This window comes from Lipotes vexillifer, unplaced genomic scaffold (assembly GCF_000442215.2).
Source record: "Lipotes vexillifer unplaced genomic scaffold, Lipotes_vexillifer_v1.1 scaffold864, whole genome shotgun sequence".
NCBI lineage: Eukaryota > Metazoa > Chordata > Mammalia > Artiodactyla > Lipotidae > Lipotes > Lipotes vexillifer.
In genome coordinates this window covers 1-25,652 of record NW_006796769.1, presented here as the reverse complement: position 1 = coordinate 25,652, position 25,652 = coordinate 1, and the positions used below count along the sequence as shown (strand labels likewise).

Here is a 25,652-nt window from a genome sequence, read left to right as displayed (position 1 = left end):
CCCCCATGCCCTGAGCCACCCAGGGCTCTGCCACTAGGGTGGAAGCTTCTACCTGGGCCGGTGCCTAAGATCGGGCTGATGTTGGCCATGGTGGCGGGAAAGGGCTTGGTGGCCGGCAGAGGTGAGGCAGGCCGGGCAGGGCTGCCCTCCTCCAATCTCCTCACAGAGAGGGACATCGTCAGAGTTGCCCTCCCACCGTCTTGGTGTGAGGACACGGCCCCTTCAGTGGTGGCACTGACGTAGAGTGTGGAGCTCTCCTGTCCTTCCCCTGCACCCAGCCACCCACCTGCACCCCTCCCCTGCAGCCCAGAAGCAGCCCCGTCTCCTTCCTTCGGGCGGCCCTCCTGCTGCATAGCTGACGGCTTCTGGGCAGCAGTTTTGTCATGATTATCGCTGGCAAAAGAGATGTAGTTTGAAGTTTCATCAGCCTCTGCTCTGGGGACAACTCGGAGCTCAGAGCCTTCCTCCAAGGCTAGGGGGTTGTGGGGTGACGACGGGGGCTCTTGCTGGGAGGATGGGGGCGTCCTCTCCTGGTTGCAGTGTTGGCTCAACCCCCATGGAGGGGAACAAAAGAAGCCAGGATTGTCTTCTCCAAAGAGTGCGTTAATCTTTGACACATTTCCCGTTTTCAGGGCAAGTTTCACCAAGAGCCAGTGGTGATGGCTGAGGAAAGAGGCCTCCCCAGCCATCTGGCTTTCCATCCCAGCCTGTGGGGGACCCCACTGTGGGCTGGGGGGCTTCCCCAGGCTTGTTAGCACATCACTTTCCTCTTGGCAGGTCCCCAGGCTCTCCGGCCCCTCCCCAGCTGGCCCCGAGGCCCGGGGAGGATAGTCCCCCTCTGCTTTATCACCCCCTGCAACGCCACAGGACTTCCTTACAAAGCCCTGCCAGATGTCTGTGGATTTAGGATGTAGCAGGCCGTAATAAATGACCAGCGAGACGCTGCCTGAAAAAGAAGAAAAAGAGCACAAGATTACCTTCCTTGAAGTCCTGTGTCCTCGCTGTGGTTTGCAGAATTCCAGGTTCTGGAATTCTGAGTGGAGTAATGCAACTTGGGATCCACAACAGGACTCGTTGGAGCATGAGAACTGGATATTTGGGGGGGGGGGGGGATTTAAGTCTTCTCCAGCTCCCATAAGCTGCAAGTGTGTCTACACTTGAAAATCTAAGAACAAAGTCTAAGTCCTGTGGATTCTATGGCTTCTTCCTTGAGGGATGCTCCAACTGAGTCCTCTAGATGTGTGTGTTTGAGAGAGAGAGAGAGACAGAGAGAGGTTTGGGAGAAATGATCATTTTACTCTCAGAAAACTGGGTCAGATACTCAGAATTCAACCATCTACTCACTGGTTGATGGATTCCAAAGCGAGGGGAGGGGGAGGTAAGGAATCATTTCAAAAACAAGACCCAAGCAGAGGTTAAACATACACATCAAAAACCTTGTATCAAGGAATTTCCATGAACGGCAACAATATTTCCTTTGTGCATAAACATCTTAATCACGTTGTTGTCAGGTTCATTTATTTTGATCCGAAGTGTTGGCTACGGCAATAATTCATTTAACAGAGCTTTCCAGTAATCCTCCCACGTTATTTCCAGCTTCCTGTTGTACTGGACCAAGCGCCTGGTTTCAGGGCGCTCGGTATAAACAGCGTGAAACCTGACATAGGCAGGGAAGGAGGGGGGAGAGCATCGGAGGGGCCAGGAAATGGCAGCAAGGATGGAGCTAGAAGGAGCCTAAGAGACGTCCCCTTGCATCCTCTCAGGGTATCTTTGGGGGAATGGAGACAGAATTCCTCTGGGATGTGACCGAGTGCTGTTTCTGCAGGGGGCACGGCTCCGGCCGTTTCTATAGGTTGTTCCAAGTTCTCACAGCCAGCGCGAGGGAACTACTGCCATTCTCCTTCTACAGTGAGCCACCCGAGGCCAAGAAATGGGAGCTGACCCCCTTCCCCTCCATCCTGCAAGTCCCAGGTACATGTGTTCAGCGAAGGCAGACTTTCCTTGAGGCTGCATGTTTCACCGGGTTCTCGGTTGCAGCCCCAGGCTGGCATGCAGTAGGTACTCAATAAATGCTTATCAAGGGAGTTCAAGATGGCAGCCAGAGCTGCTGCTTTAAAGCCTGTGCTCCGCTGACTATAATTCATGCCCCATGTTCCCAATGAGGACTCCCTCCAGCACCACAGGGGAATCAGGAGTTCAGGCTGCCCCAGGAGTCCCACACATTTTAGGAATGGTGTCCGACATCTCTTTTCCAACTGGAGCATGAAGCAGATTGGGCAGGGGGTGCCTTTTTACGTCCGACCCCGCTGTGCTCACAGGACTCAGTGAGAACTGGAAAATCCGAATGAATGGTTGGGTTGCCCAGCTTCACCGTCCCTTCATCCCAAGTGTCACGGTGCCCACGCCCCCAGGAAGGATGGCTCGAGCAGTGCTGGGAGCTGCCATGTGAGAGAGCCCGGCCGCTTCATGCCTGGGCACCCCGGGCACTTCCCTGCGCCCTGGCGCCTGGCATATATATTATTATTTTAAAAAGGACCAACCAGCTGTCCTACAATAGGCAAGTGGTTGGCACACTGAGCTTCATCCAAACCACGGACCAGTCCTCAGCAACAAAGGAAGGGATGTTGATACACACGAGGGCCTAGAAGAACTGCCGGGGAATGGTGCTCAGTGAACCAAACCAATGCCCAAAGCCACACGTTGTACAATTCCAGTTGCGTAACATCGTTGCAGTGACCAAATCATAGAAATGGAGGAAGGTTAGCGGTCGCCTGGGGTTACAGAGGGAGGTGGAGATAAGAGGAAGTGGATATGGTTTTAAAAGAATAACAGAAGGATCCTCATGGCCACGGAAAAGTTCTCTCTGCATCTTGAATGTGTCACGTCAACATCCTGGTTCTGATGTTCTGCTTGTAGTTTTGCAGGAAGCCACCACTGGGGGGACTGGGGAGGGACGCAGGGATCTCTCTGTGTTCTATCTTTCCCCTCCCTCCCTCCCTGCCCACTACCCTTCCCTCCTTCCTTCTTTCCTTCCTTCCTTCTATTCTTTCCTCTCTCTTTCATGCACAATTTTGAAAATTTTCCCTGTCTTTACCGTAATACCTTCCATCCATCCTCCTAGATCCGACGCTCAAGTTATCTTCTCGGTGAATTATTTTCATGCATCTCCAGTCACGTTAGCCGTCCTTGCGTCATTTCTCACTTTACACTCTTTAAACATTTATTGATGTGGAGATCTCTGTGTTATTTCTGAAAACTTCAGTCATCTCAAAGGTAAAAGTTTAATTTGAAAAAGAAGGGCTGACTTGGCCACCGGCATCTCTAACGAGCCTTGGGTCCTGAAAACGGAGGGGGTCGAGCTTAAAGGCCACCGCTGGTTCGTGGCCCTCAAATACTTGTTTTATGGCCATGTTTATGAATCTGCTCCATCCCTGGAAGAGTCATCTTCATGTCTCCAAACGCTGGAAGCTCCGGGGCGTTTCCTCTCCCTGGTCAGTGCTACCCCGACGGGCCAGTCCAAGTCCCGGCTGCTGGCCAGTAAAAGGACCCTACTCCCCGCCACCCATCCTCCTGCGTCAGGGGTCAGGGCTGCCCGGTGGTGCCCTGACTCCCACGCGCTCCCCCCGGGACGTGGGTGGCCAGAGGCAAGGCCTTGGGGCGTACGGGAGCTCGGGCCCCGAGTTGTTGCGAACAGCAGGAGAAGCCTCTGCCCTGGACCGTGTTTCAGAAGCGCAAGGACCCGCATGGAACATCCAGGTGTTGTCCTGGAAGCTCTGGCAAAGGCTGCAGAATGAGGGCGCCGCCATCGCTGGGCCAGCGCGTGCTGGGGCAGGAGTGCTGGGAGGAGGCCGACAGCAGGGGTGCGTCTTCTGTTATTTTCCAAGTGCAGGAGAGCTCACACCCGATCTGCTAAGCCGGGTCAGCGTGGTGGGCACAGCGTGGACCTTGGAGCCGTTCCCTCAACACGAGACGTAACCGATCATCTTAAACCGCCAGGCCCTGTGGCTCGGCCACTCCCAGACCGCCTGACCTCGCGGCATCGCTTAACCTCACCTTTGCCTCACCCCAGGCTGGGGGTAGCTCAGCCCCTCTCCTAGGGTTCTCGTCAAGACACCGCATGTGTGTGGAGCCAGGAAGGCCCCTGCTCTGCCCCCTCCGCACCCAGTGCCTCGATGCTGGGAAAAGGCGGGAGCTTACGTCCTTGACCCCTGCCAGCGCGCCAGAGAGGGTCCCACCCCCGAGGCAGCCCCTGCCTCACCAGCAGTTCCTCTGAGCACAGCCAAGCAACGCAGACGGAGGCTGATCCGGTTTCTCGTGCCCCGGTGGGAGTGGGAGCGGCCTTGCCGCCTGCAGGGCAGGGAGCTTCCCTGGTCTCCATCCAGCTGCTTCTGAGCACCGTTTCCTACCCTTGGAGGGAGCTTATTGTAAAGAAGCAAGTTGGGGTAGGGAGGGAGGGGCTAGGAAGGAGACGTGGGGTCTCACCGATCAGAAATCCAGACAAGACTCCGGCTACCGTCCACAGGCTGGTCCGTGACGCTCCCTGGAGAAAATCCGTGGCCAGCAGCACGAGGATGGTGTTCTCAAGCAGCATGACCTAGGGCACCAGAAGGAGAGTCAGCACGCTTGGTCGGGTGCAGGCGGCCTCGGGATGCTCCCGTCCTGCGATCTGCCGCAGCTCCCTTCAGGGTTGGGGGCTCTGTCCTCGTGCCCACGGGGGCTCCCACTGCTGACAGAGCCCTCCTGGAAGCAGGGTCAGGGTCGAGTGAGCCTCTCTAGCAACGGGGTGTTCTCCCTGTTCTCAGTGCAGCTCATTAAAATGTCTGCAGAATCATAAACGCACAGGAAACATAGGCACAGCTCACAAGGCTGGGGGGAGGGGGCTCCCTTCGGTGAGTCAGGTGGGGCTGATAGAGACTTTTATTTCCTACTTTATGTGCTCCACATTCTCATGTTAAATTAACTGTATGCACCTGTTGGCTTTACCATGCAATAATTAAAAGTATCTGCAGAGCTCACAGTGACACTGAATTCCAGGACGCCAGACTCAACACACTTCCGTAACAACTTCAGAATTTTTTTCCGAATATTTACCTCTTTAAAGGTAAATCTGGCCCCTGGCCACCAGGTGGCAGCAGGGGAGGTACTCTTGCTGGCTGAACAGGGAGCCTTCCTCCCGGGCCTGAAATAAGGGCAGCTCTTATGTTAAGGAAGGCTCTCCGTACCTCCCGTCCAGGCGGGCTTATTAGCTAAGGTTTCCAAAGCTAATAATTTTAAATATAAATTAATATAAAAATATTTTAATATAAAGTATATCAATATAATACAAAATATATTTCTTAAAATAAGTAAATAAACGGGATGTAATTCAAAGATTATGTATTTAAACACTGTGTAGGAGACATCTTTTAAAAACCCTAAATTGTCATACTATTATGCTAAAAGTCTTCCAAGGTTTGCCATAGCCATCATTTGCCACTGGCATCATTTTAACTCTAGAAAGGTCAAATAAGGAGAGAATAAAAAACGATATTAGGGGCTGCTTAAAAATCCTAAGAATACCCACCTCCCCGTGCCTTAGGCTCTGGGCAGCTGTGTTTCAAGGGTCCAGCAGGTGTTATTTCGGTTCTAAACGGCACTGCCCAGCAGCCCAGCCTGCAGAACTTGGAGGTACTCTCTCTCCTTAAATCAACCACACCTCATCAGCTGTCTGGCCCTCTTAAGTTTGTATATGTCAAAACAAAACAAAACTAAAGAACTGGTAGTGCAGACTGTGAAAGAACAAAAATCCATCTCCTTTTCCGTGTCCTTATTGCCAGTTCACAGTTCTGAGCTTGCCACTTCCTGTCAGGGTTCTACTGCAGTCTCTCTTCCCCACCATTGTCAGGGTGAGCCGTTTCACCTGCACATCAGTCCTTGTCATCCTCCATAACACACCTGGAGACAGCCCCACCTCCACCCAGCGTCGAGTGTCCACTCCTTGACAACGCAGCAGTCCTCTTGACAGTGTGTCCTGGCTCTCCGGTCCAGGGTCACCTTCCTATAGGCTGCCCCCTAAAGGACTGTGACTGCTAATGTTATGTGTCTACTTGACGGGGTCAAGGGATGCTCAGATGCTGGTAACACATTACTTCTGGGTGTGTCCGTGAGGATGGGAAGAGATTAGCATTTGAATCATAGTCTTGAGTAAAGATCACCTTCACCCATGCAGGTGGGCTCCGTCCAATCTGTTGAGGGTCTGAATAGAACAAAAAAGAGGAAGAGGGAATTCTCCTTCTCTTCTTGAGCTGAGACATCCATCTTCTTCTGTCCTTGGACACCGACCTCCTGGTTCTTGGTCTTCTGAACTTGGGCTAAATTACCACGGGCTTCCCTGGTTCTCCAGCTTGCGGATGGCAGACCGTGGGACTTCTCAGCTTCCATAATTGCATGAGTGAATTCCTATAACAAATCTGCTCTTACGCATCCGTACACATCCCACTGGTTCTGTTTGTCTGGAGAACGCTGACAAATGCAATGACTTTCCACTGACTAAGACCCTCTTCTTGACCAAATGACTCAGACAGGCTCCCCTAAGCCCTCTTCTGGACGAGGCCTCAGCCTTGGCCTATAAAAACTGCAGACTCGTAGCGGAAACGATTTTGCCCACCTCTGCACATTAAGAGACCTGAACCAACACTACCATAGTTTCTAACAGCTCAAGGCTGCACCCCTAGCATGATGACCCCAGCTGCAGTTAAGTCCCTGCCTAAGAAAGCTCAGTGCTGCCAGGAGAATTTACCGTTCATTCCAGCCCAAATCTGGTAATAGGCAGATAGGCCCTGAACCTCCTCTTAGGGGGCGTTACCTTAGAAAGTCTGAGATCATAAATCCTTTCTCTGTCCCTTTGAAATGTACATCTTTTACCACCCAGAGCTGTCTTCTCCAGGACCTGAGGACCATCTCTCTGAAATCCACACATCCCAGGAGACGACTCTCCCAGCCTGTGAGCTCCTTGCTCTCAGGTGTGTGAACACTCTTCAAGACAGAGACAGGAAGTGTGTTTCTCATCCCGAAAGTGCCAACTAACACCCCAGATGGTGAGGTCGCACTGACCACACCCCTTCACTCCCCGACTCTGCTGGAGCCCACGCTGTCCCACGCCATTCTCCCTTTAAAATATGCAGTCGCCTCTGCACAAATTGAGGTCGGGGTCAGTCCACGCTGGACCCCTTTCCTTGTTGCGACTGACTTAACAGAATCTGTTTTCATCGCCGTCAACTGGCGTCCGGGTGTGTTTAACTCGGTACCGTCCACACTGGCTTTCCTATGGCCTCCCCGCACCCCGTAGCCTTCATTGTGCTTCTGCATCTTTGCTATTCCACACTCAAAACTTCCATAGCGTCTAAGTTCTGTCTTTTCCTATTCGATCACTCTGAACTCAGTGGTCCGGTGACTAGGACAGCTGCAGAGAATTAAGCGTTTGTTTCCCTTCCTTATGTAACAGCTCCTAGAACTCCTGGCACAAGGGTGTGAACGTGACAAAAACAAAGAAAGAAAAGCAGCAACTGTGAAGCGTCTCCTTATGTAGTACTGTTTCTCAGGGCGCCCATGGGCATCGGCACGTGAACACGCTGCTCCGGCAAACGGACGATGGAAAAGTGACCCTCAGGTTTATTCATGGAGTGTGGGGGCGGGGCCCCGCCACACACTCAGCCCTCACCCCCCGCAGTGAGATGGGCCTTGTTACTCCCGGTTTCCAGATGTGGAAACTGAGGCTTGGTGGGGCTCTGTGACTCGTTCAACATCACAGGCCCTCTTTGGTCTGTGGGCCCCGTGGCCTATGGGGTCACCAAGCTCTACGGCACTCTCCTAAAACCAGGAGGTGACCAACGCCGCCCACCTGCTGTGAGACAGGAGCTGCACCTCCGGGCTCTCCTCTTTGTTCCCCCCTCCATCCTGGAGCGCCTGCACCCCTGAAAGTCTCTTCAACTTTTTGTATTAGTAACAGCCACTATTTGCTGGTTATTTCAGCCCAAGTTGTTTATTATTTAATCTTCCCAGGGACCCTGAAAAGCAGGTAGGTCTCACATCACTGTCACAGGGACACGGAGAGGTGGGTGGCTATGTCCTGATGTGCTGATGAAAAAATAGGTCCGGAGAGTTTAAATTCTTGGCCACGTCATTTGGTGACAGTTAATGGCACAGCCAGGGTCCCACGTAAGCCCGTCTGATTCCAAAGCCTGTGCTCCGAAGCCCTGGCTGGTCCTCTCTCCTTTGCTGTTTGCAATGCAGTTCAACTTCCCCCTTCTCATCAAAAGTGTCCCTGGTCATCCCAGTGGGAAGTGACACTCCTGTGAGATTCAGACGCTGCTTTCTCTGCCAGCATTTGTCCACATTCTGCCTCTTTTTAAAACTCATTTGGGTAGAGGCTTATCTCCTCCATGGGACCTGCAGACAGGCATTACGTCATCTTTGTGTTTTTCACACTATCTAGGACCACAGCTGTAACTCCGTGATTGAGTTGATTAACAAGGGCATCGCGTATATGACACAGAATAGAACTGTGATTGTATTTATCAGATGGGCTGACGTAGAGAGTGGCTGAAAAACATCGCCAAAGGCGCCACAATCCTTGCCGCAGTAACTACGTGGAAACAACTGGACGTCAGGTTGCTATTTTCAGAGCCCATCATCTCTGTTCAAGACTATAATTCCCTTTAGAATTTTTCCTAAAATTAAGCTATACCTTCTTAATAGATATGTGTGCACAAGTGCACACACACACACGCATGCACACACACGTTCTACGTATACGGTAAAAGCTGGGATTAAACAAAACCGTCATCGCCACTTGCCGTGTAGAATGTGGCCATCCGGCTTCGGGAAGGGCTGTCCCAGAAGTTGAGGTAGCAGAGGATGTACGTGGCCCCCATGAGCAGGTTGAACAGCCTCCAGTGGCAGGTGCTGTCCACGATGTCACTCTGCTGAGCCACGAGCCAGAACGTCATCACCAGCCAGGGGGATAGTCCTTATTTTAAAGTCTATTTTGTCTGATATGAGAATTGCTACTCCCCAGCCAGTGGGCACCTGCAGAGAGCGGCCTCGGAAGTCAGGGTCCTCGGGGTGGGGTGGGGGGGCTGAGGGAGGAGACGGGGAGGGGGTAGGGCAGGAACTCGGAAACCAGGGCCTGTAGCCCTCCTCTCTGTTCTGACTGCATCTGACTCGGCACCCAAGAAAACAAATGAAAACCCAGAAGAGATTCAAGGGCCACAGAAAACCCACACTTTTTATTTTTGCAAGTATTATCTCACTTGATCCTCATAAAGGGTAGCTGACCTAATTTGGGGATGAGCAAACAAAAACTAGCTTCGGTAACACTCACTAAATATTGCGTACTTAGGCCTTTTTAGTTCCAGAAAGTGTTTAAAGAGCCAGTGACAAAACTGATTGCTCACTGTTTTTTAATCCCTGCTCGAAGGGCTAAAAACCTCCACATCCAAAGGAAAGATCTGTATGCAGTCCAGCTGTGATATTTGTTCCTATAGTTTAGGAGGAATAATGTCATACTGGGGTTTGAACTGAAATTTTTTTAAAAAACGAATTAAAAAAAGCTAATGTCTCTTTAGGAACACAATTTCTTTCATAGATTTCTGCTTTCTGCCAATAAATGTATCCATGCTTGTTCTAGGCTCAAGTCTAAATGTCTCTCAGTGCTTCTTGTTCCTTCCTGTAGAGGGTGTTCCCTGATGACCAGAGGAGATTCCTCTCTGGGCAGGGACACACAGGCCCCCTGCAGGCATCCTGCATCATCAGGCAGACTCCCTGTCATCACTGGTCAAACCAGGTGCGGCTAGACTGAGGGCTGAGGGGGGCTTTGGATTCAGTGGAGATGTCCTGTTTGAAACAGAGAAGATGGCTAAAACTCAGCATTTGAATAACATGGAGGGCTCTGGGAGGCTATGAGTAACAGCACAGTATGTACTGCACGTTTCTGTATTGCGTCAGGGCACGTGGGACCCTGTGCCTCCCTCCTGTTTAAGTGTCAAGTTTTACTAAGGATTTTCAGCCCATGATACAGAATGTGGAGCCCTCACAGCAGCTAAAGCTGCGCTCTGGGGCTGGCTGGTCCTGCGAGGGCTGGGCTCTCTGAGCTGCGGGCGCATTTCTCCAAAGAGACCCTGCATGCATTCCTCCTCTCCCTGGACACTTGTGGGCTGGATCTATTCCTCCACATTCTTGAACTTGGGCTGGCCGAGATCGCTTTGCCAGGCAGAATACAGCAGAAGCCATGCTGATCCAGTTCCGGGCCATTCCACCCCCTTTCTCTTGGAATGCTCAGCTGACACGTCCGAATCCAGATGACTTTGCCGAAGAGAAAGGGTGGAGGAGCCCTGGGTGCCGGACGTCTGTACAGCCAGCCCAGTGGAGCCCCCCTATGAATCCAAACACCTGCTAACCTACTGCGATGGTGCGGGGACGCCCTGCCCCAGGCAAGAACCCCCAGCGGAGCCCAGTCAGCCCTCAGAACCGGGGCTGTTGATCATGAATGGTTCTTTTCTTTTCTTTTTTTTGGCGGTACGCAGGCCACTCACTGCTGTGGCCTCTCCCGTTGCGGAGCACAGGCTCCGGACGCGCAGGCTCAGCGGCCATGGCTCACGGGCCCAGCCGCTCCGCGGCACGTGGGATCTTCCCGGACCGGGGCACGAACCCGCGTCCCCTGCGTCGGCAGGCAGACCCTCAACCACTGCGCCACCACGGAAGCCCCATGAATGGTTCTCTTAAGGCATTAAGTTCGGGGTGGTTTGTCAGGCAGCAACAGATAGTCGGAACATATGCTCAGCTCACCTGCAACAACCAGAACCCAGACGCGGTAAACTTGGAAGAACAGAACCAGACTCAGAACGCGGGCTCCCACCATGCCCATCCTCCAGAGCAGCTGGCAGCCGAGGGCCGTCCACGGCATGGAGAGGTGACCCGGCTTCATGGCGCCCATGGCACGAGCATAGCACACCAGGGCCCAGGACAGCACAGACCAGGAGCACAGTGCACTCATCCCTGGAAGCGAAGCACACAGAACAACATAGTAAATACAGGACATCTAACCCTTAACAAAATCTGACTTCTCAGAGGGCAGCGTCACCTCCGTGCAAACACGCACGCCCTTCTCTGCTCTGAAGAAATGAGGACGTGCAGGAGAGCTTTCCTCTGCTTAACACATGGGCGCTTGTCCCCTCAGGTGGGCTGGGCTCTCCGTGTTCACCCTTTAAGAAAAGCATCCCAGTCACTGCTCCTCAAGCACCTCTGGTTTATGACGAAGCAGATCCTAACGGCTCTGAACGTGCTATTTCATCCCAAATGCACTTTGCCAATCAATCCATATGAAGGAGGTTTAATCAGAGAAATGAGACCAGGATCCAATGGTTCCAGGCCCATAGGAGAGAGCCTGCACCCTGGAGTGAGGGCCAGCAGAAGATGCACGTTTGCTGGGGCCCGAGTTGCTCTGTTTCCATGGCTCTCGAGATGTGAGGCTCAGACTGCACAGTTAGTCCCGTGAGAAACAGACACGCTGATTTCGCAAGAGGCAGCACACGGTACCTTCCCAAGGTGCTTTCAGGGTCATCTGACTATCTGCAATTTCTGTCCCATGAACTGAGCCCCATGAGGGGAGCCAACCCCCGGGAACTCATCTCCCCAAACAAAAGCCAGTATTAACCATTCCCTTGGGCTGCCCTAATTCTCCCAAACAGGAAATCTTAGGTTGCCGGGTTTTGCTAAATAGGGCATTTCCTTCTGTCCCCCTTGAGAAGTCGGATGGTCTGAGGTCAGTGGTAGGAGACACTCACCCGGCACGATACCAGTGAAGTCCGAGGCAAGAAAGATGTATGTTTGAAGCAGCAGGTGGGGCCCGACCTGCAGCAGGGCTTCCAGGAGGCGCAGGGCCGACAGGTCGGCCTCCTGCATCCGCAGCTGGCCCCAGGCGGAGGCCTCCCCTTCCTTCCGGAGAACAGGGGCCACGGCGTCCCAGTGCCTGAGGAAGAGGAGAGCCCAGGACTCAGAACCACACCATGATAGCTTAAACAGGAACCCCCTTCTCTGGCTTATCGTGTAGAGACCGATAGCTTTCCAGGGGTTAACCGATCGCATCTACACCCCAAGTCCCTGAGCTCTGACTCCAGAGTGAAGGTGGCACGTCTGACCCAAGTGCTGCAGCAGGTGACCTTGCCCAGCAAGGTCCGGCCAGCGGAACACACTCTGGCCACACGTGGAAGGGGTGCTAGGCCGGGAGCCTGGACCACACAGGTTTTCTGTGGGCTCTCTCTGAGCCCTGCAAAGTTTAGAGCTAACCCTGAATTACCTCCCCGGCCCCAGGGCCTCTCGGGATGGGAATTAATCCACTTCTGCTGGACAGCAGGAAGGGCAGGGTGCCATCGTGGGGTGTGCAAGGACGGGCTGCCCTGGCTGCAGGGACACACATCCAGGAAAGAGAGTCAGTGCCTGAGCAGAAAAAGAAGGAAATGCGCCTGTTTCATTCTACTTCCCCCAAAACCCAGCCTAGAAACCTTTCTGACGCTTCCATCTTATGAAAGCCGTCTGGAGATGCCATGGGTCGCTGTCCCGCGCCCCCAGGAGGGTCGTGCACATATAAAAACGACACCGTTCCCCAGGCACGTGTGGGCTCTGGGGACTTCGGGTTTTCACAGCAGTTTCCCACTCACGCGCCCAGAAGCAGGAACACAGTGATCCCTACACCTGCCTGCAGCAGGGGCTGGCGTGCCTGCCAAGTCCACGTGCCATTGCGAACTTCTGTCCTGTCGAAGTTCAGAAAAACTGGGAATCGTTTTAATTTACCGACTCCTGAAGGAGAGCTGGGTGCGCCTTTCAAGTTACCCCGAACGCCCCCACCTCTGATCTCCGGCCAACATTTCTACGGCCAGAGCAGAAGGGGGTCCTCTTTGAAATGGCTTTGTTCAGGGTACACAGGGCCCAGGGAAGACACTCAAGAAAGACAGCTTTCCTCTTTCATGATTTGGATCCTGGAGTGAACTGATTTCTTACTGAGTCTTTGAAGCCGTGATCTCTGACCCAAATATAACGTTAAGAAAAAGCATATGGGGCTTCCCTGGTGGTGCAGTGGTTAAGAATCTGCCTGCCAAGGCAGGGCACACGGATTCGAGCCCTGGTCCCAGAGGATCCCTTATGCCGCGGAGCAGCTAAGCCTGTGTGTCACAACTACTAAGCCTGAGCTCTAGAGCCCACGAGCCACAACTACTGAGCCCGTGAGCCACAACTATTGAAGCCCGTGCGCCTAGAGCCTGTGCTCTGCAACAAGAGAAGCCACCGCAATGAGAAGCCTGCGCACCGCAACGAAGAGTAGCCCCCGCTCGCCACAACTAGAGAAAGCCTGCGCGCAGCAACGAAGACCCAACGCAACCAAAAATAAATAAATTTATTTATTTTTTAAAAAGCATATGAAGCTGAATACGGTAGCTTCCCTTTCAGTCCTGAGTCCTCCATTCTGGGGACGTGCCAATCTCCCTTCCTACCCTCCCAGCCGCCTCCATTCATTCCATGTGCATCCTTATTGGGCTGCTCCCACCTGCTGGAGACTGCAGAGGGTGCAAAAGAAACTGAAGACCTCCGGAAGCCCTAGATTCAGTTGTGGAAAGCAAGCCATACACATGCGAAAAGTCTTAAGCAGGAAGAAAGACGTGTGAAAACGAGAGAGGCGGAAGGGGTCCCGGGGAGAGAGGAAAACATATTCAGGGAAAGGAGGGACGGGCATACTCAGGACAGGGACAAAGCCTGAGGGAGCACGGTGGCGCCAGGGGGGCAGGAGAAGGGCCACTGAAACGGCGGTCCATCCTGGGGCAGCAGAGGCCTCTTCTGGCCCAGCTGAGGAGCTGGGTGTCCCTTCTGGACCAGCGGGAAATGGAGAACCAGTGGGAATGCGATTCACCTGGTTTTCTGAATCGCGTTTCTGGAACCTGCTGCAGGGGGAGGGACTCAGGCTGAGATCACTGGTTGGGGGGTTCGGGGGGCCCAGGTGAAAGCGGAGGTACGGGGCGGTGAGTGCGAGGAGGGCAGAGGTGGGAATGGGTACTCTCCTTCCAGGTACTCACCAGCTCCTGCCCGGATTTCTGGCCGCCTGCCTGGCCCTTGGACTCTCCCTTCTCAGTTCCTTTCCTGTGCTGTCTCTAAGGGCCTTATCTGACCAGGTTACTCCTTTACTTAAACCTTTCCAGTGGCTCTCAAACCCCTTACCTGGTGGACAAGCTCCAGCCCAGTCTGTCTCCGTCCACATTGCTCTTGTCCAGAAAATCCTTACCCCGCACTCACGGCACAACAGACAGTTTTCCGAAACCACCACTTCCAGCACTTCCATCTGCAGCAGCTTTGCTGTTGCCTGGGTCCGAAGTGCCTCCCCTTCCCACGTGCTTCCAAGTCCACCTCATTCTTCAGCCCTCCCACGACGGCTCCCGTGTCCGGACGGCGGTTCCAGACGTGCCCAACATCGGAGTCACCAGGTGGGCTGTTGAAAGACAGGTTGCCCGGCCACAGGCCTAGAATTTCTGATTAAACAGACGCGTTTGGAGAATTATGAGGAGTTTGCCGTGATGCCATGTGGGTCCCGGTGAAGCTCGAGAATTTGCATTTTTAACGAGTTTCGGGTGATGAAGACGTCGCTGGTCCAGGGATGCACCGTGGCAAACCTTGGGGCTCCCAGCATCCTGTGAACATCTCTCTCTTCTTCTAATTCACTGTTCCAGCTTTGTTCCCAATTTGGCCTCAGATTGTGTCTTAATCACGTGTCTCCAGTCCCTTTGGTCACACAAGGTTAGTAAACATGAACGAATAAATACCGAGCATATTGAGCTGTGTTGATGATGGTCTAAGATTTCTCGTTGCACTAACAACAACATGCACTAAAAATTGACGTTTGTTAACACGTTCAATTAAACTAACTTGGTCTTTGCAATGATGTTTTTCAGCAAAGCTCCACTGAACAGCTTAAATAAAAAACCAAAGGTATCCGCTTCACCTGGAATAGTCTATTGTAGCCCCACAAGGCGAAGAATTAGTGATACTCCTCTCGATCTTAACACTTTATGGTGACGTGAAAGCTGAGACAGTGAACGGCTGAGGTTTCCGCTAGGACTGTACACTTTTTTCAACTTTTTAAAATTGCGGTAAAATGCACGTAACATAAAACGTACCGTCTTGGGCTTCCCTGGTGGCGCAGTGGTTGAGGGTCCGCCTGCCGACGCAGGGAACGTGGGTTCGTGCCCCGGTCCGGGGGGATCCCACGTGTCGCGGAGCGGCTGGGCCCGTGAGCCATGGCCGCTAGGCCTGCGTGTCCGGAGCCTGTGCTCCGCAGCGGGAGAGGCCACAGCAGTGAGAGGCCCGCGTACCGCCAAAAAAAAAAAAAACAGAAAAAAAAAAAACGTACCGTCTTTACCGTTTTATGAGTACAGCTCAGTGACATTAATAATTTAAATTTCATAACTGAATAGATGATTGACAATTTGCAATAATTCATAATGGTCACCACCATCGCCCTCTGCAACTCTTCTCATCTTGTAAAACTGAAACTCTATCCCCATTAAACAATAAGTCCCCGTTCCCTCCTCCCCTGGCCCCTGGCACCCCCCATCCTACTTTCTGTCTCTATGAACTTGACTCTAGGAACCTGACTACTCTAGGTGCCGCATGTAAGTGGAATCATATATTTGTCTTATTGCATGGCTTACTGCATCATGTCCTCCAGAGTCATCCACGTTGTAGCATATTACAGAATATCATCCCTTTTTTCCATTGTGTGTACAGACCACATTTTGCTTATCCATTCATCTGTTAATAGACACTTGGGTTGCATCATGTTTTGGCTACTGTGAGTAATGCTGCTAGGAACATGCGTGTACAAAGGTCTCTTCCAGACCCTGCTTTCAACTTGTTTGGATACATACCCAGAAGTGGAATTGCTGGACTATACGGTACTTCTATGTTTAATTTTGTGAGGAACTACCATTCTGTTTTCCACAGTGGCTGCACCATTTTACATTTCCACCGTCAGTGTGCAAGGGTTCCAATTTCTCCACATCCTTGCCAACACTGTTTCCTGGGTTTGTTTTTTTTTTTTTAAACAGATTGATGTTGAATAGAACTTTTTGTTGTTGTTGTTGTTATCTGGAACTTAGATTATGCAATCATTCCAGTACCTATTTAATTAATTAATTAATTTTTGCTGTGTTGGGTCTTCGTTTCTGCGCGAGGTCTTTCTCCAGTTGAGGCAAGTGGGGGGCCACTCCTCATCGCGGTGCGCGGGCCTCTCACCATCGGCGGCCTCTCCCGTTGCGGAGCACAGGCTCCAGACGCGCAGGCTCAGCAGTTGTGGCTCACGGGCCTAGTTGCTCCGCGGCACGTGGGATCCTCCCAGACCAGGGCTCGAACCCATGTCTCCTGCGTTAGCAGGCAGATTCGCAACCACTGCGCCACCAGGGAAGCCCTACGTTTATGTTTTAAGTCCTTGCCTTTTTTACAAGCCACTTCATGAGGTTTGTGTTTAATTGGTTTTTTGTTGTCAGTAGATTCTTCTGCATTGCGTTACGACCCCTTTCTAAATGCTGCTTGTATAGGGCTGTGCAAACAGAACTGTTTTGGTTCCTCCAACAGGTGCTTTCGCTGAACTGCAGTTTTCTGATAGGCTTCTTTGCTGGCCCTGCCTGGGAATCAGTCTTGGGAAGTTCCGTGTGGATGTGCTGAAAGACACTCCATTACCCAGTGTCTTCTTTGTGAAAGCCCAATAAGCTGGTTGCAGGATAAGGAATAGATTTCTTGTTTTCTACTTTAACTTTCAAAGTTTTCTTCTAAGGAAGTAGATTTCCATTTGTTTGGTTTATTTTCTATCGCAGAAGCATTGCAAACCATGTAGCTTCTTATGCTTGTTACAAAACTGAGAGACAAATCTGTGGTTCACCGTGAACAAGAGTGCATTCTAGAGTTACCTTCCTTTCTGACATTCCCTTCCGTTTCCTGACTTTTCTCACTTCTTTTCTTTTTTCGTGCCTTTTTTTTTGTCCTTTTAAATTATACATATATCTTTTTAGTCACCTTAACTTTTTTTTTTTTTTTTTTGGCCACACAGAGCAGCATATGGAATCTTAGTTCCCTGACCAGGGATTGAACCTGTGTACCCTGAAGTGGGAGCGCAGTCTTAAACACTGGACTGCCAGGGAAGTCCCACTAACTTCTTTTTTTAAATAAGAAGAGATATAGATGACTAGCTGTTTTTCCTAATTTCTAATTTTCCTGTCTCCATTTACCCATTTTAGTTTTTTTAAAAAATATGTTTAGTATTCATGGCATCATCTGAGAAACTTGGGGAAGATGAGCGGGCGTCAGTGTTGGACACCAGCATGGAAGTGGATACATGCGAGCCTGATGCTGCCCCATCTCTGAAGAAGGCACTGGATCAAATGGGACCAAGCATCCCCCCGGAGCCCCAGAAGACAGATTTATCTGACAGTTATTCAGGAGGCTTCTCTCAAGTGACTGGCCCTGACTTCAATCTTCTTTTGAGCTATGACATGTTTGCTTAGGGGAGAGTTGATTCATTTTTTTTCAATAGGTGCTCTGTCCTTGAGGTCGCAAACTTGATGACTATAACGTATCACGTGGAAGGACCTGAGCCCTTAATGGTTTTCATACCAACTTGGGCAGACAGAAGGGTCAGCACATGTGGGTAGCGCCCAGTACAGGCTCCGATCCTCCCTGAGTCCAACGGGAAAGCCACCTCTGCTCTCTTCCCACTGGTCAGAGTCCTATTGTTTCAGAGGAACCACATGGCTTGAACACAAAGGCTCAGCTTTAGGCAAAACTGCTGTAGCTGAAAATGCTTCTGGTGCCTTTAGAGATGTAGGGTTCCAGCTCCGAGGGGCCCAGAGAAATTCGGGTGGTTGGGTGATGTCTTTATCAGAAGTACCCTCTGCCTCCAAGCTGAGATTCATTCCCTCCTCAGACGCAGCTGGGAAATGAGAAAACTCACTTCAGCGCCTCCAAAGAAAGCCTTGGGCATGGCTTGAAGGCATAAAGCACCCAGAACAGCCAGCAGCACAGCCCGAGATCTGAGACTTGGCCGTGACTCCCGATAGCCTTTCTATCCTCAGCATCTACAAGTTCATGTGCTCTTGAGCCGGAGGCCGTCACCGATCGGATCTCCCAATTTTCTCCCTTTTAAAATTCCTGGCAACTCTATGGGATTATGAGGCAGCTGAGAGCTGAAATTTGCCCGTGTAAACTCACTGCCGCATCTCCCCTGACCCTCCAGGAATCCAGGTATCCCAGGGAAAATAACACCTTACCTGTTGCACTGGTGGACCAAAGGCGAGCCTGCTGAGCTCTAGGCCTGTCCAGGATGCCTTTTTATGGAAAAATTTGGCCCTGGCACCCAAATGGCTTCTTTTTGCAATAAAAGCTTAATGCAAATGTTACCAGACCGACCCCACTGCTGAGTCTGCTTAAATCTGTGTCACCCTCCTGGAGTGAGGGAGTAGGTGTTTACATGGACCGGCCCTAACGGAGTCACTTTCCATGGCTCTAAAGGCGAGACCAACTGAATTAAACATGAGCACATAGGATTTGGCCCAAGTCAAGAAAAAACTTTTGAAGGGTCACGGCTCCTTCAGGTAGGAGCCCCTTGAGGATGTCCAGGCTCGGTGAGGTGACCAATCAGAGCAAATGTTCAAAGAGGTGGCTCCCAACATTCTCCCAAGCCTGCACTTTTGTGACCCTAAGGATGGAATACATATGCGCAGAAGAACCCTCCTATCGCACGTGTGAAATCACACTTCAGGGTTGAAAGGGGCTGCCTTACCGCTTCCACACGCCAAGCTGGAGGAGGTGTAGCACCACCAACGAGCAGTGACTTTGATGTCCATCTTCTCGGAACCAAAGGTAGCTCAGGCCTTGGACCAAGAAGCCAGGCAGTAGCACAGAGAGGGCCAGCCACCCCCAGAGGAGCCGGCCTGTGGTAAAGTAGTAAACCACGGTGCAGAGGCCTGGGGACCAGAGGAAGGACCAGAGGGTTAGTGGAAGGCAGGAGGGAGGGACCAGCAAACGCTGTGTCCCTACAGCCAGCAGCGCTGCCTGCTACACCTAGCCTGGAGTGGGCAGAGCCCGCGGGCAGTCTAGACCGGAATGAGGTCGAATGAAAGCGCCAGAGCTTCCCGAAGGCCCAGACACCATGGCTGTACAAAGGGACTGTTGGATTGCATAGGACAGCATGCAAAAAAAAAAAAAAAAAAAAAAAAAACCCACCTGGCACTTAGTATGGGCTCAAAAATGTAAAACCTCCTCTCTGGGGGCGGCTTCATTTATTTTATTTTTGAGCGCTGTAGGATAGGGTCAGGGAATGGAAAGAGCTTGATAAATCTAGGTTAGGATCTGCCCTCCCTGATGAATGACAATAGAGGTGGGTGCTTACCTCTGTCCAGTACTAGTAGGTGCTCGGGACTCACAGTAATTGTTTTACAGGACTATTGCTTGGGTTTCCCAGTGTTAGAGTTTAACATGGATTTACGGGCACGTAAAGCTGTGAGCTGCAGCGGTAAGAGAGCGCTGCCCCAGGTACAGACGGGAACCCTGCAGGTTTCCCCGAGAAGCCAGGGCTTGGGCAGCCATTCCTTGGTGCCCAGGCTCTGTCTCTTGCTCTAATCACCCGGCACACAAGGCAAACCAGGAGCCCCAGGCACCAGAAGCCTCTGGGGGAGTCACCGCCTTGCCCAGTCTGAGGAACGGTGAGGCCCAGGCGTTCCTAGCCGGGAGGGAAGGAGGAACCCACGTCCGCGGGGCCACCTGGGGTGGGTGCTGAGACCCGGGGTCCTGTCTCATCTTAGCCCTGCTCAGTGTTGGCGCTGGACCCCGGAGCTCTGGAGCCGATCTCAACGTGGGACCTCCTCTGGGCGCCTCTGAAACCTCATGGCGGGGACGACCCCGGGGGGCCTACGTGGACCGCGGTTCAAACAAGGGACCCGCCGACGCGGCGCGGGGGCAACTCCCTCCCAGGATAAAGTGCGGAGCCAGCGCCCGCCGGGGTCCCCGAGTGCCTGCGAGCTGGGGAGTGGCGAGGAACGCTGGGGGGTCTGGATGCTGAAGCCCCATTAATTCCACTCCCTCCATCCCTACCCCCATCTGCGGGGGCCCCGCGAGGAAGAAGTGGCTGCAAGGAGCCGGGCGGCAGCGGGCGGAGGCCTCCGCTCCGGCACCGAAGGAGTTACAAGTTCAAACTGGAAAGGCGCTGCACCGCCCCGCCCTCTGGCCCCGCCTCGGCCGGCGGACCGCGCTCCCTACGCGACCACCGCGTCCCGCGCCCGCCGCCTCCGGCCCAGCTGTAGGCGGTCCTCCCTCCAGAGCTCCGCGGAAGCCGAGCCCAGTCCCACCACAACCTGGCCCCAAGCGGCTTCCCCCGCCGCCCAGACCCCCAGGCCGGCCGGGTAGTGGGGAGAGCAGGGCGCCCCCAGGCCCGCGTGCAGCGCCTCGGGCACCTGCGGCACTTTGCCGAGTCCTGGAGGTCTTTCTGGAGGGAAGGGGGGGCCACGTGTGCCGCGACTCCTGTAGAGGGTCACGCACCCGCTGGAGGGGGAGTGGGGAGGATCGTGCACCCGCCGCGGAGGGGCCTCAGATACACGGGGACCACGCATGCAAGGGGGAGGGGCGGGGGCGGAGGGGGTGCGGCATTCATCCTCGGGGGCAATCACGCATCCCCGGGAGGGTCGTGCATTCGCGGGGATCTACCAGAGACCGGGCGGGTGGGGTGCCGCCGTGCGTGCACTGGCGCGCAGTGCTGGGCGCAGGCGGGGAGAGGCCGCCGCCGTGGCCGGGGTGGCGTGTGGGTCCCCGGGCGTCAGGGTGGGTCGGAGGGGTGACCGTGGCCTGCCCGGCACTCACGCGCGCTCTGCTCGGCCGCCAGCAGCAGGGCGGAGAGGCCCAGGACCCCCGCGTGCATCCTCCGCGCCCGCCGCGCCGCTGGCCTGCCTCCAGGACCCCCGCCCCTTCCCCTCCGGCCGCCCCGAGTCGGGGAGGGTTCCGGCCGGAGACCCGACTGCAGGATGCATTTCGGCTGAGCCTTTAGGCGCGGAGTGTCTCGTCCTGGGTTTTCCCGAGTAGCTAGACGGGTCGGAGGGAGGCAGGGAGGGGGGCGGAGTTGAGTTGTCTGCTTTCTAAGCCAGGAAAGTACCGATTCCACCCGGCCTCTAGAAGTGCACGGAAGCAGTTCCTCTGCCGTCCACCAACCTTATAACGGGCCCTGGAAAAGTGCTACGTGAACCTTAGGACCGCAGGTCGGTGGTCAGCCGGAAGTTAAATTGGCCACCGCCTCCGGAGCCGCTGAAAGGCAGTCTGGTCAACCACTAGGCAGAGAGCACGTGTAGGTCTATGGAAGGAGTTGAGTTAGAACCGTTATTATTCTTTTCAAAATCTTAGAGGGCATATAAACTGGTATCTTCTCCTGTATCTTACTCTCAACTCCATCCCAATCTCTGTCCTCACAAAAGGTTTTTTTCCACATGGGCTTGAGGGTTAATCAAGATTCCCATGCGCAAGAAGTAAACCTGCCCACTGGAAAACCTTCCAGAACATAAATCTATCTATCTGTCTGTCTGTCTATCCATTCATCTATCTAACTATGGTGTAAAGGAGAAGTGGTATTTAGTCATGGTGATGCTGAGATGAAGTTGGGGTCTTTAACTTTTAAAGCAGGCAATTATCCAAACTATTCCTCCTTTTTATGTGGGGGGAGTTTTCCACCTCCATCAAGGATTTGCCACGTCCAAACAGTCTTGCTGCGCTGATCCCACTAGTTTAATGAGATGGAGTACCCCCTCCTTCCCTACAAAAGCCCTGCAGGAGAAAGAGCCACAGTGGAAGAACTTACATCTTGAAGGAAAATATACAGAGTTGGGTGACCCTATAAATCAAGTGAAGCTACAAAACTCATGATTATTTTCCATTTACCAAAGTAAAACCTCAAAGTCAGACATCTTTGGCTCTTCCCTGCATTTTCGATATGATTCTTACAAAATGCTTTATTTCATTGAAGGTAATGTTTATTTATCCTAAGAGGCTTCCTTCCCTCCCTTCCCCACGACCAGTTTTCCACGCACTTTTCAATGCATTTCTGGTTTTCTGGTCAGAACTTTTAATTCTGATCTTCTATGTCTCTCCCCATTTCAGAGTCTCAGTTCTGTGATACAGATGATCAAACCCCCTGTAAACCTTTTGAGTCTCTTCTCTCTAAATCAATACAAGGGAGCAGGTTTAAGGTCTGGGTTTCCATACCTTCAGGTTCATACCTCATTGTTAAGAGGCCCACGCCCTCTGGTGTACTACAGCCTCCATTTTTATTGACTTCCAGTCCCCAGATCCTCTTTTCCTGGTTGTCCTGCAAAGGGAGTATGTCATAATGTGGACACACTGGGAGAAGGACCCTCCTCCACTAGTAAAAGAATAGAAAATTGAAGTCACGTACAGAAATTGCGATTGAGAGTAAAGGGGGGATCGTTGTGGTATTCCATACCTTGCTCAAAGTTTCAAGTTTTAGAAAAAAATGTTTCCTGAATTCCTAGGTTTTTGGGGGGTTTTTTTGGTACGCAGGCCTCTAACTGTTGTGGCCTCTCCCGTTGCGGAGCACAGGCTCCGGACGCGCAGGCTCAGCGGCCATGGCTCACGGGCCCAGCCCCTCCGCGGCATGTGGGATCTTCCCGGACCGGGGCACGAACCCGTGTCCCCTGCATCGGCAGGAGGACTCTCAACCACTGTGCCATCAGGGAAGCCCCCTAGGTATCTTTGAAGAATAAACATGTATCCCATTTTCATATGTTAAAAAAGAACCCAGTGATTTAAAGTTTAGGAGGAGGGTCTTTCTCCTGGGACAGCAGCAGTTTGAATAGGAGCTACAGTCAATGTCTTCTGCCTCGAAGCTATGGGAGGGTTCTTGGAAGGAAAGGTAGAAAATAGAAAACTTCATGGAGAAAGGGGTTTATACTGTCCCAGGAGAATAGCCTCAGCTCAGAAAATAGTGGTTCCCACTCTGAAATCCCTTGTCTAGGTAGGAATGCCCAGCACAGGCACATGCGTAGGTCAGTGTAGATAAATCCCAGTGGACGTGCACTCCTCTGGGAAGGGAGTGTGCACATCACCATTCCTGGGGGTCCCAGCACCTGCACAGCCCTCACCCCCAGCAGCACCGGGCCCTTCCCTCCTGGAGACACATTGGGGCAGAAGAGGGCATTCATGGCTAAGCCACCACATGGGTCTCAGATAAGGTGGTTGCCCATAATTACAGCTAAATTCGAATACAGCTTGTGGGTAAAACACGTTTTTTCTTAGGCTGACGATAGAATTGCTTGCGCATCCTCTTCACACAGGATGTGTTTTTCCACCCTGACTGTCCCCCAGAATCCCTTGTGGAGATTTCAAAAGTAATGATGGATCAATATCATCTTTGTATGTGTTCCTGTAAGGGGACTCAGGCCTGTGGTTTGGGAATTGTGCTACTTTGTGCTACAAGAACACAAGTCATCCCAGTGGATATCCTGGAAGAATTTCCCTCGAGATTTATATTCAATATTGGTTTGTGTCAAAGTATAACACTCCAAGTCCTGCAGACAAAGTAGGGAGATCCACTTTGTGAGAACATTCATTTTTTCTTGGCGAAAAGTATATTGCACTAATTATTTTAAAAACTCGAATGTGTTATCGCTGATAGTTTCATTCCTGGAGATTTATTCCATGAGCTTATGCAGGGGTATGTGTTGCTCTTTTGTGAGACTGCTGAGTGCATAATTCAGGAATCAGTTGAAAAAGATAGTACAATTATGGAAGGAACTCTTCATCCACGTAGCTCAATTCAGAGGTTTTGGGACAAAATAACAAGAGATTTCTGAGGTCTGGGAGGGCAGAGATGCCTGTCTCTTTAGCCCCCGGTGGTTTCCATCTGCAGAAATATGTTGAGGGGCCTCAAAAAGTGTAGAACTAGACAGATGTCTTTGAGACTTCCCCATGACCTTTCCTGACCAGGGTCGTGACATTCTGGGAAACATGACCAGTGGAGCTGAAGATCAGAGCTGTGTCACCACCAGGGCCTGAAAGGGTAGATGGGGTTAGGGGGACGTTGGAATGAGTGGAGCTGAGTTGTGTGGAAAGAGCTGTGGAGAAAGGGGACACTCATAGAGCGGGGCTGAGTCTCTGCCCACTTTACCAGGGTGCAGACCTGAATCCCTGTGTTTATAGGGGCACAAGGAAAACCAGACACCAATACTTAGCTCCTTTAGCCACAGACTTTATTGTTTGAATATTTGCAACTATTATTCTATACACAAATTTTAATTTCTTCCAAACTCTACATTCTATATTGCTAGATCACTTCACTCTCCATTTTATGCTACATTTTCATGAAGAGGTATTTCACCAAATCACAATTTGCCTGAATGTGTGTTAAAGGATTCTTTTAGAGGCTCCCCCTCCCATGCCGATCTCAACGTGGGACCTCCTCTGGGCGCCTCTGAATCCTCATGGCGGGGACGCCCCCGGGGGGCCTACGTGGACCGCGGTTCAAACAAGGGACCCGCCGACGCGGCGCGGGGGCAACTCCCTCCCAGGATAAAGTGCGGAGCCAGCGCCCGCCGGGGTCCCCGAGTGCCTGCGAGCTGGGGAGTGGCGAGGAACGCTGGGGGGTCTGGATGCTGAAGCCCCATTAATTCCACTCCCTCCATCCCTACCCCCATCTGCGGGGGCCCCGCGAGGAAGAAGTGGCTGCAAGGAGCCGGGCGGCAGCGGGCGGAGGCCTCCGCTCCGGCACCGAAGGAGTTACAAGTTCAAACTGGAAAGGCGCTGCACCGCCCCGCCCTCTGGCCCCGCCTCGGCCGGCGGACCGCGCTCCCTACGCGACCACCGCGTCCCGCGCCCGCCGCCTCCGGCCCAGCTGTAGGCGGTCCTCCCTCCAGAGCTCCGCGGAAGCCGAGCCCAGTCCCACCACAACCTGGCCCCAAGCGGCTTCCCCCGCCGCCCAGACCCCCAGGCCGGCCGGGTAGTGGGGAGAGCAGGGCGCCCCCAGGCCCGCGTGCAGCGCCTCGGGCACCTGCGGCACTTTGCCGAGTCCTGGAGGTCTTTCTGGAGGGAAGGGGGGGCCACGTGTGCCGCGACTCCTGTAGAGGGTCACGCACCCGCTGGAGGGGGAGTGGGGAGGATCGTGCACCCGCCGCGGAGGGGCCTCAGATACACGGGGACCACGCATGCAAGGGGGAGGGGCGGGGGCGGAGGGGGTGCGGCATTCATCCTCGGGGGCAATCACGCATCCCCGGGAGGGTCGTGCATTCGCGGGGATCTACCAGAGACCGGGCGGGTGGGGTGCCGCCGTGCGTGCACTGGCGCGCAGTGCTGGGCGCAGGCGGGGAGAGGCCGCCGCCGTGGCCGGGGTGGCGTGTGGGTCCCCGGGCGTCAGGGTGGGTCGGAGGGGTGACCGTGGCCTGCCCGGCACTCACGCGCGCTCTGCTCGGCCGCCAGCAGCAGGGCGGAGAGGCCCAGGACCCCCGCGTGCATCCTCCGCGCCCGCCGCGCCGCTGGCCTGCCTCCAGGACCCCCGCCCCTTCCCCTCCGGCCGCCCCGAGTCGGGGAGGGGT

General features: G+C 53.2%; 1 protein-coding gene across 1 annotated transcript in view; it reads right to left on the bottom strand.

The window, feature by feature from the left end:
* Positions 1–20,980, bottom strand: part of XKR5 (XK related 5) — a 21,156-nt gene extending 176 nt beyond the window's left edge. The window contains exons 1-7 of the mRNA XM_007468988.1: positions 20,923–20,980; positions 18,851–19,034; positions 11,823–12,007; positions 10,825–11,034; positions 8,835–9,007; positions 4,483–4,594; positions 27–946 (exon numbers count right to left, since the gene is read on the bottom strand). Of these exons, the coding sequence (XP_007469050.1) occupies positions 27–946; positions 4,483–4,594; positions 8,835–9,007; positions 10,825–11,034; positions 11,823–12,007; positions 18,851–19,034; positions 20,923–20,980 (1,842 nt within the window). The remainder of the gene's footprint in view (positions 1–26; positions 947–4,482; positions 4,595–8,834; positions 9,008–10,824; positions 11,035–11,822; positions 12,008–18,850; positions 19,035–20,922) is intronic.
* Positions 20,981–25,652: the final 4,672 nt, after the last annotated feature.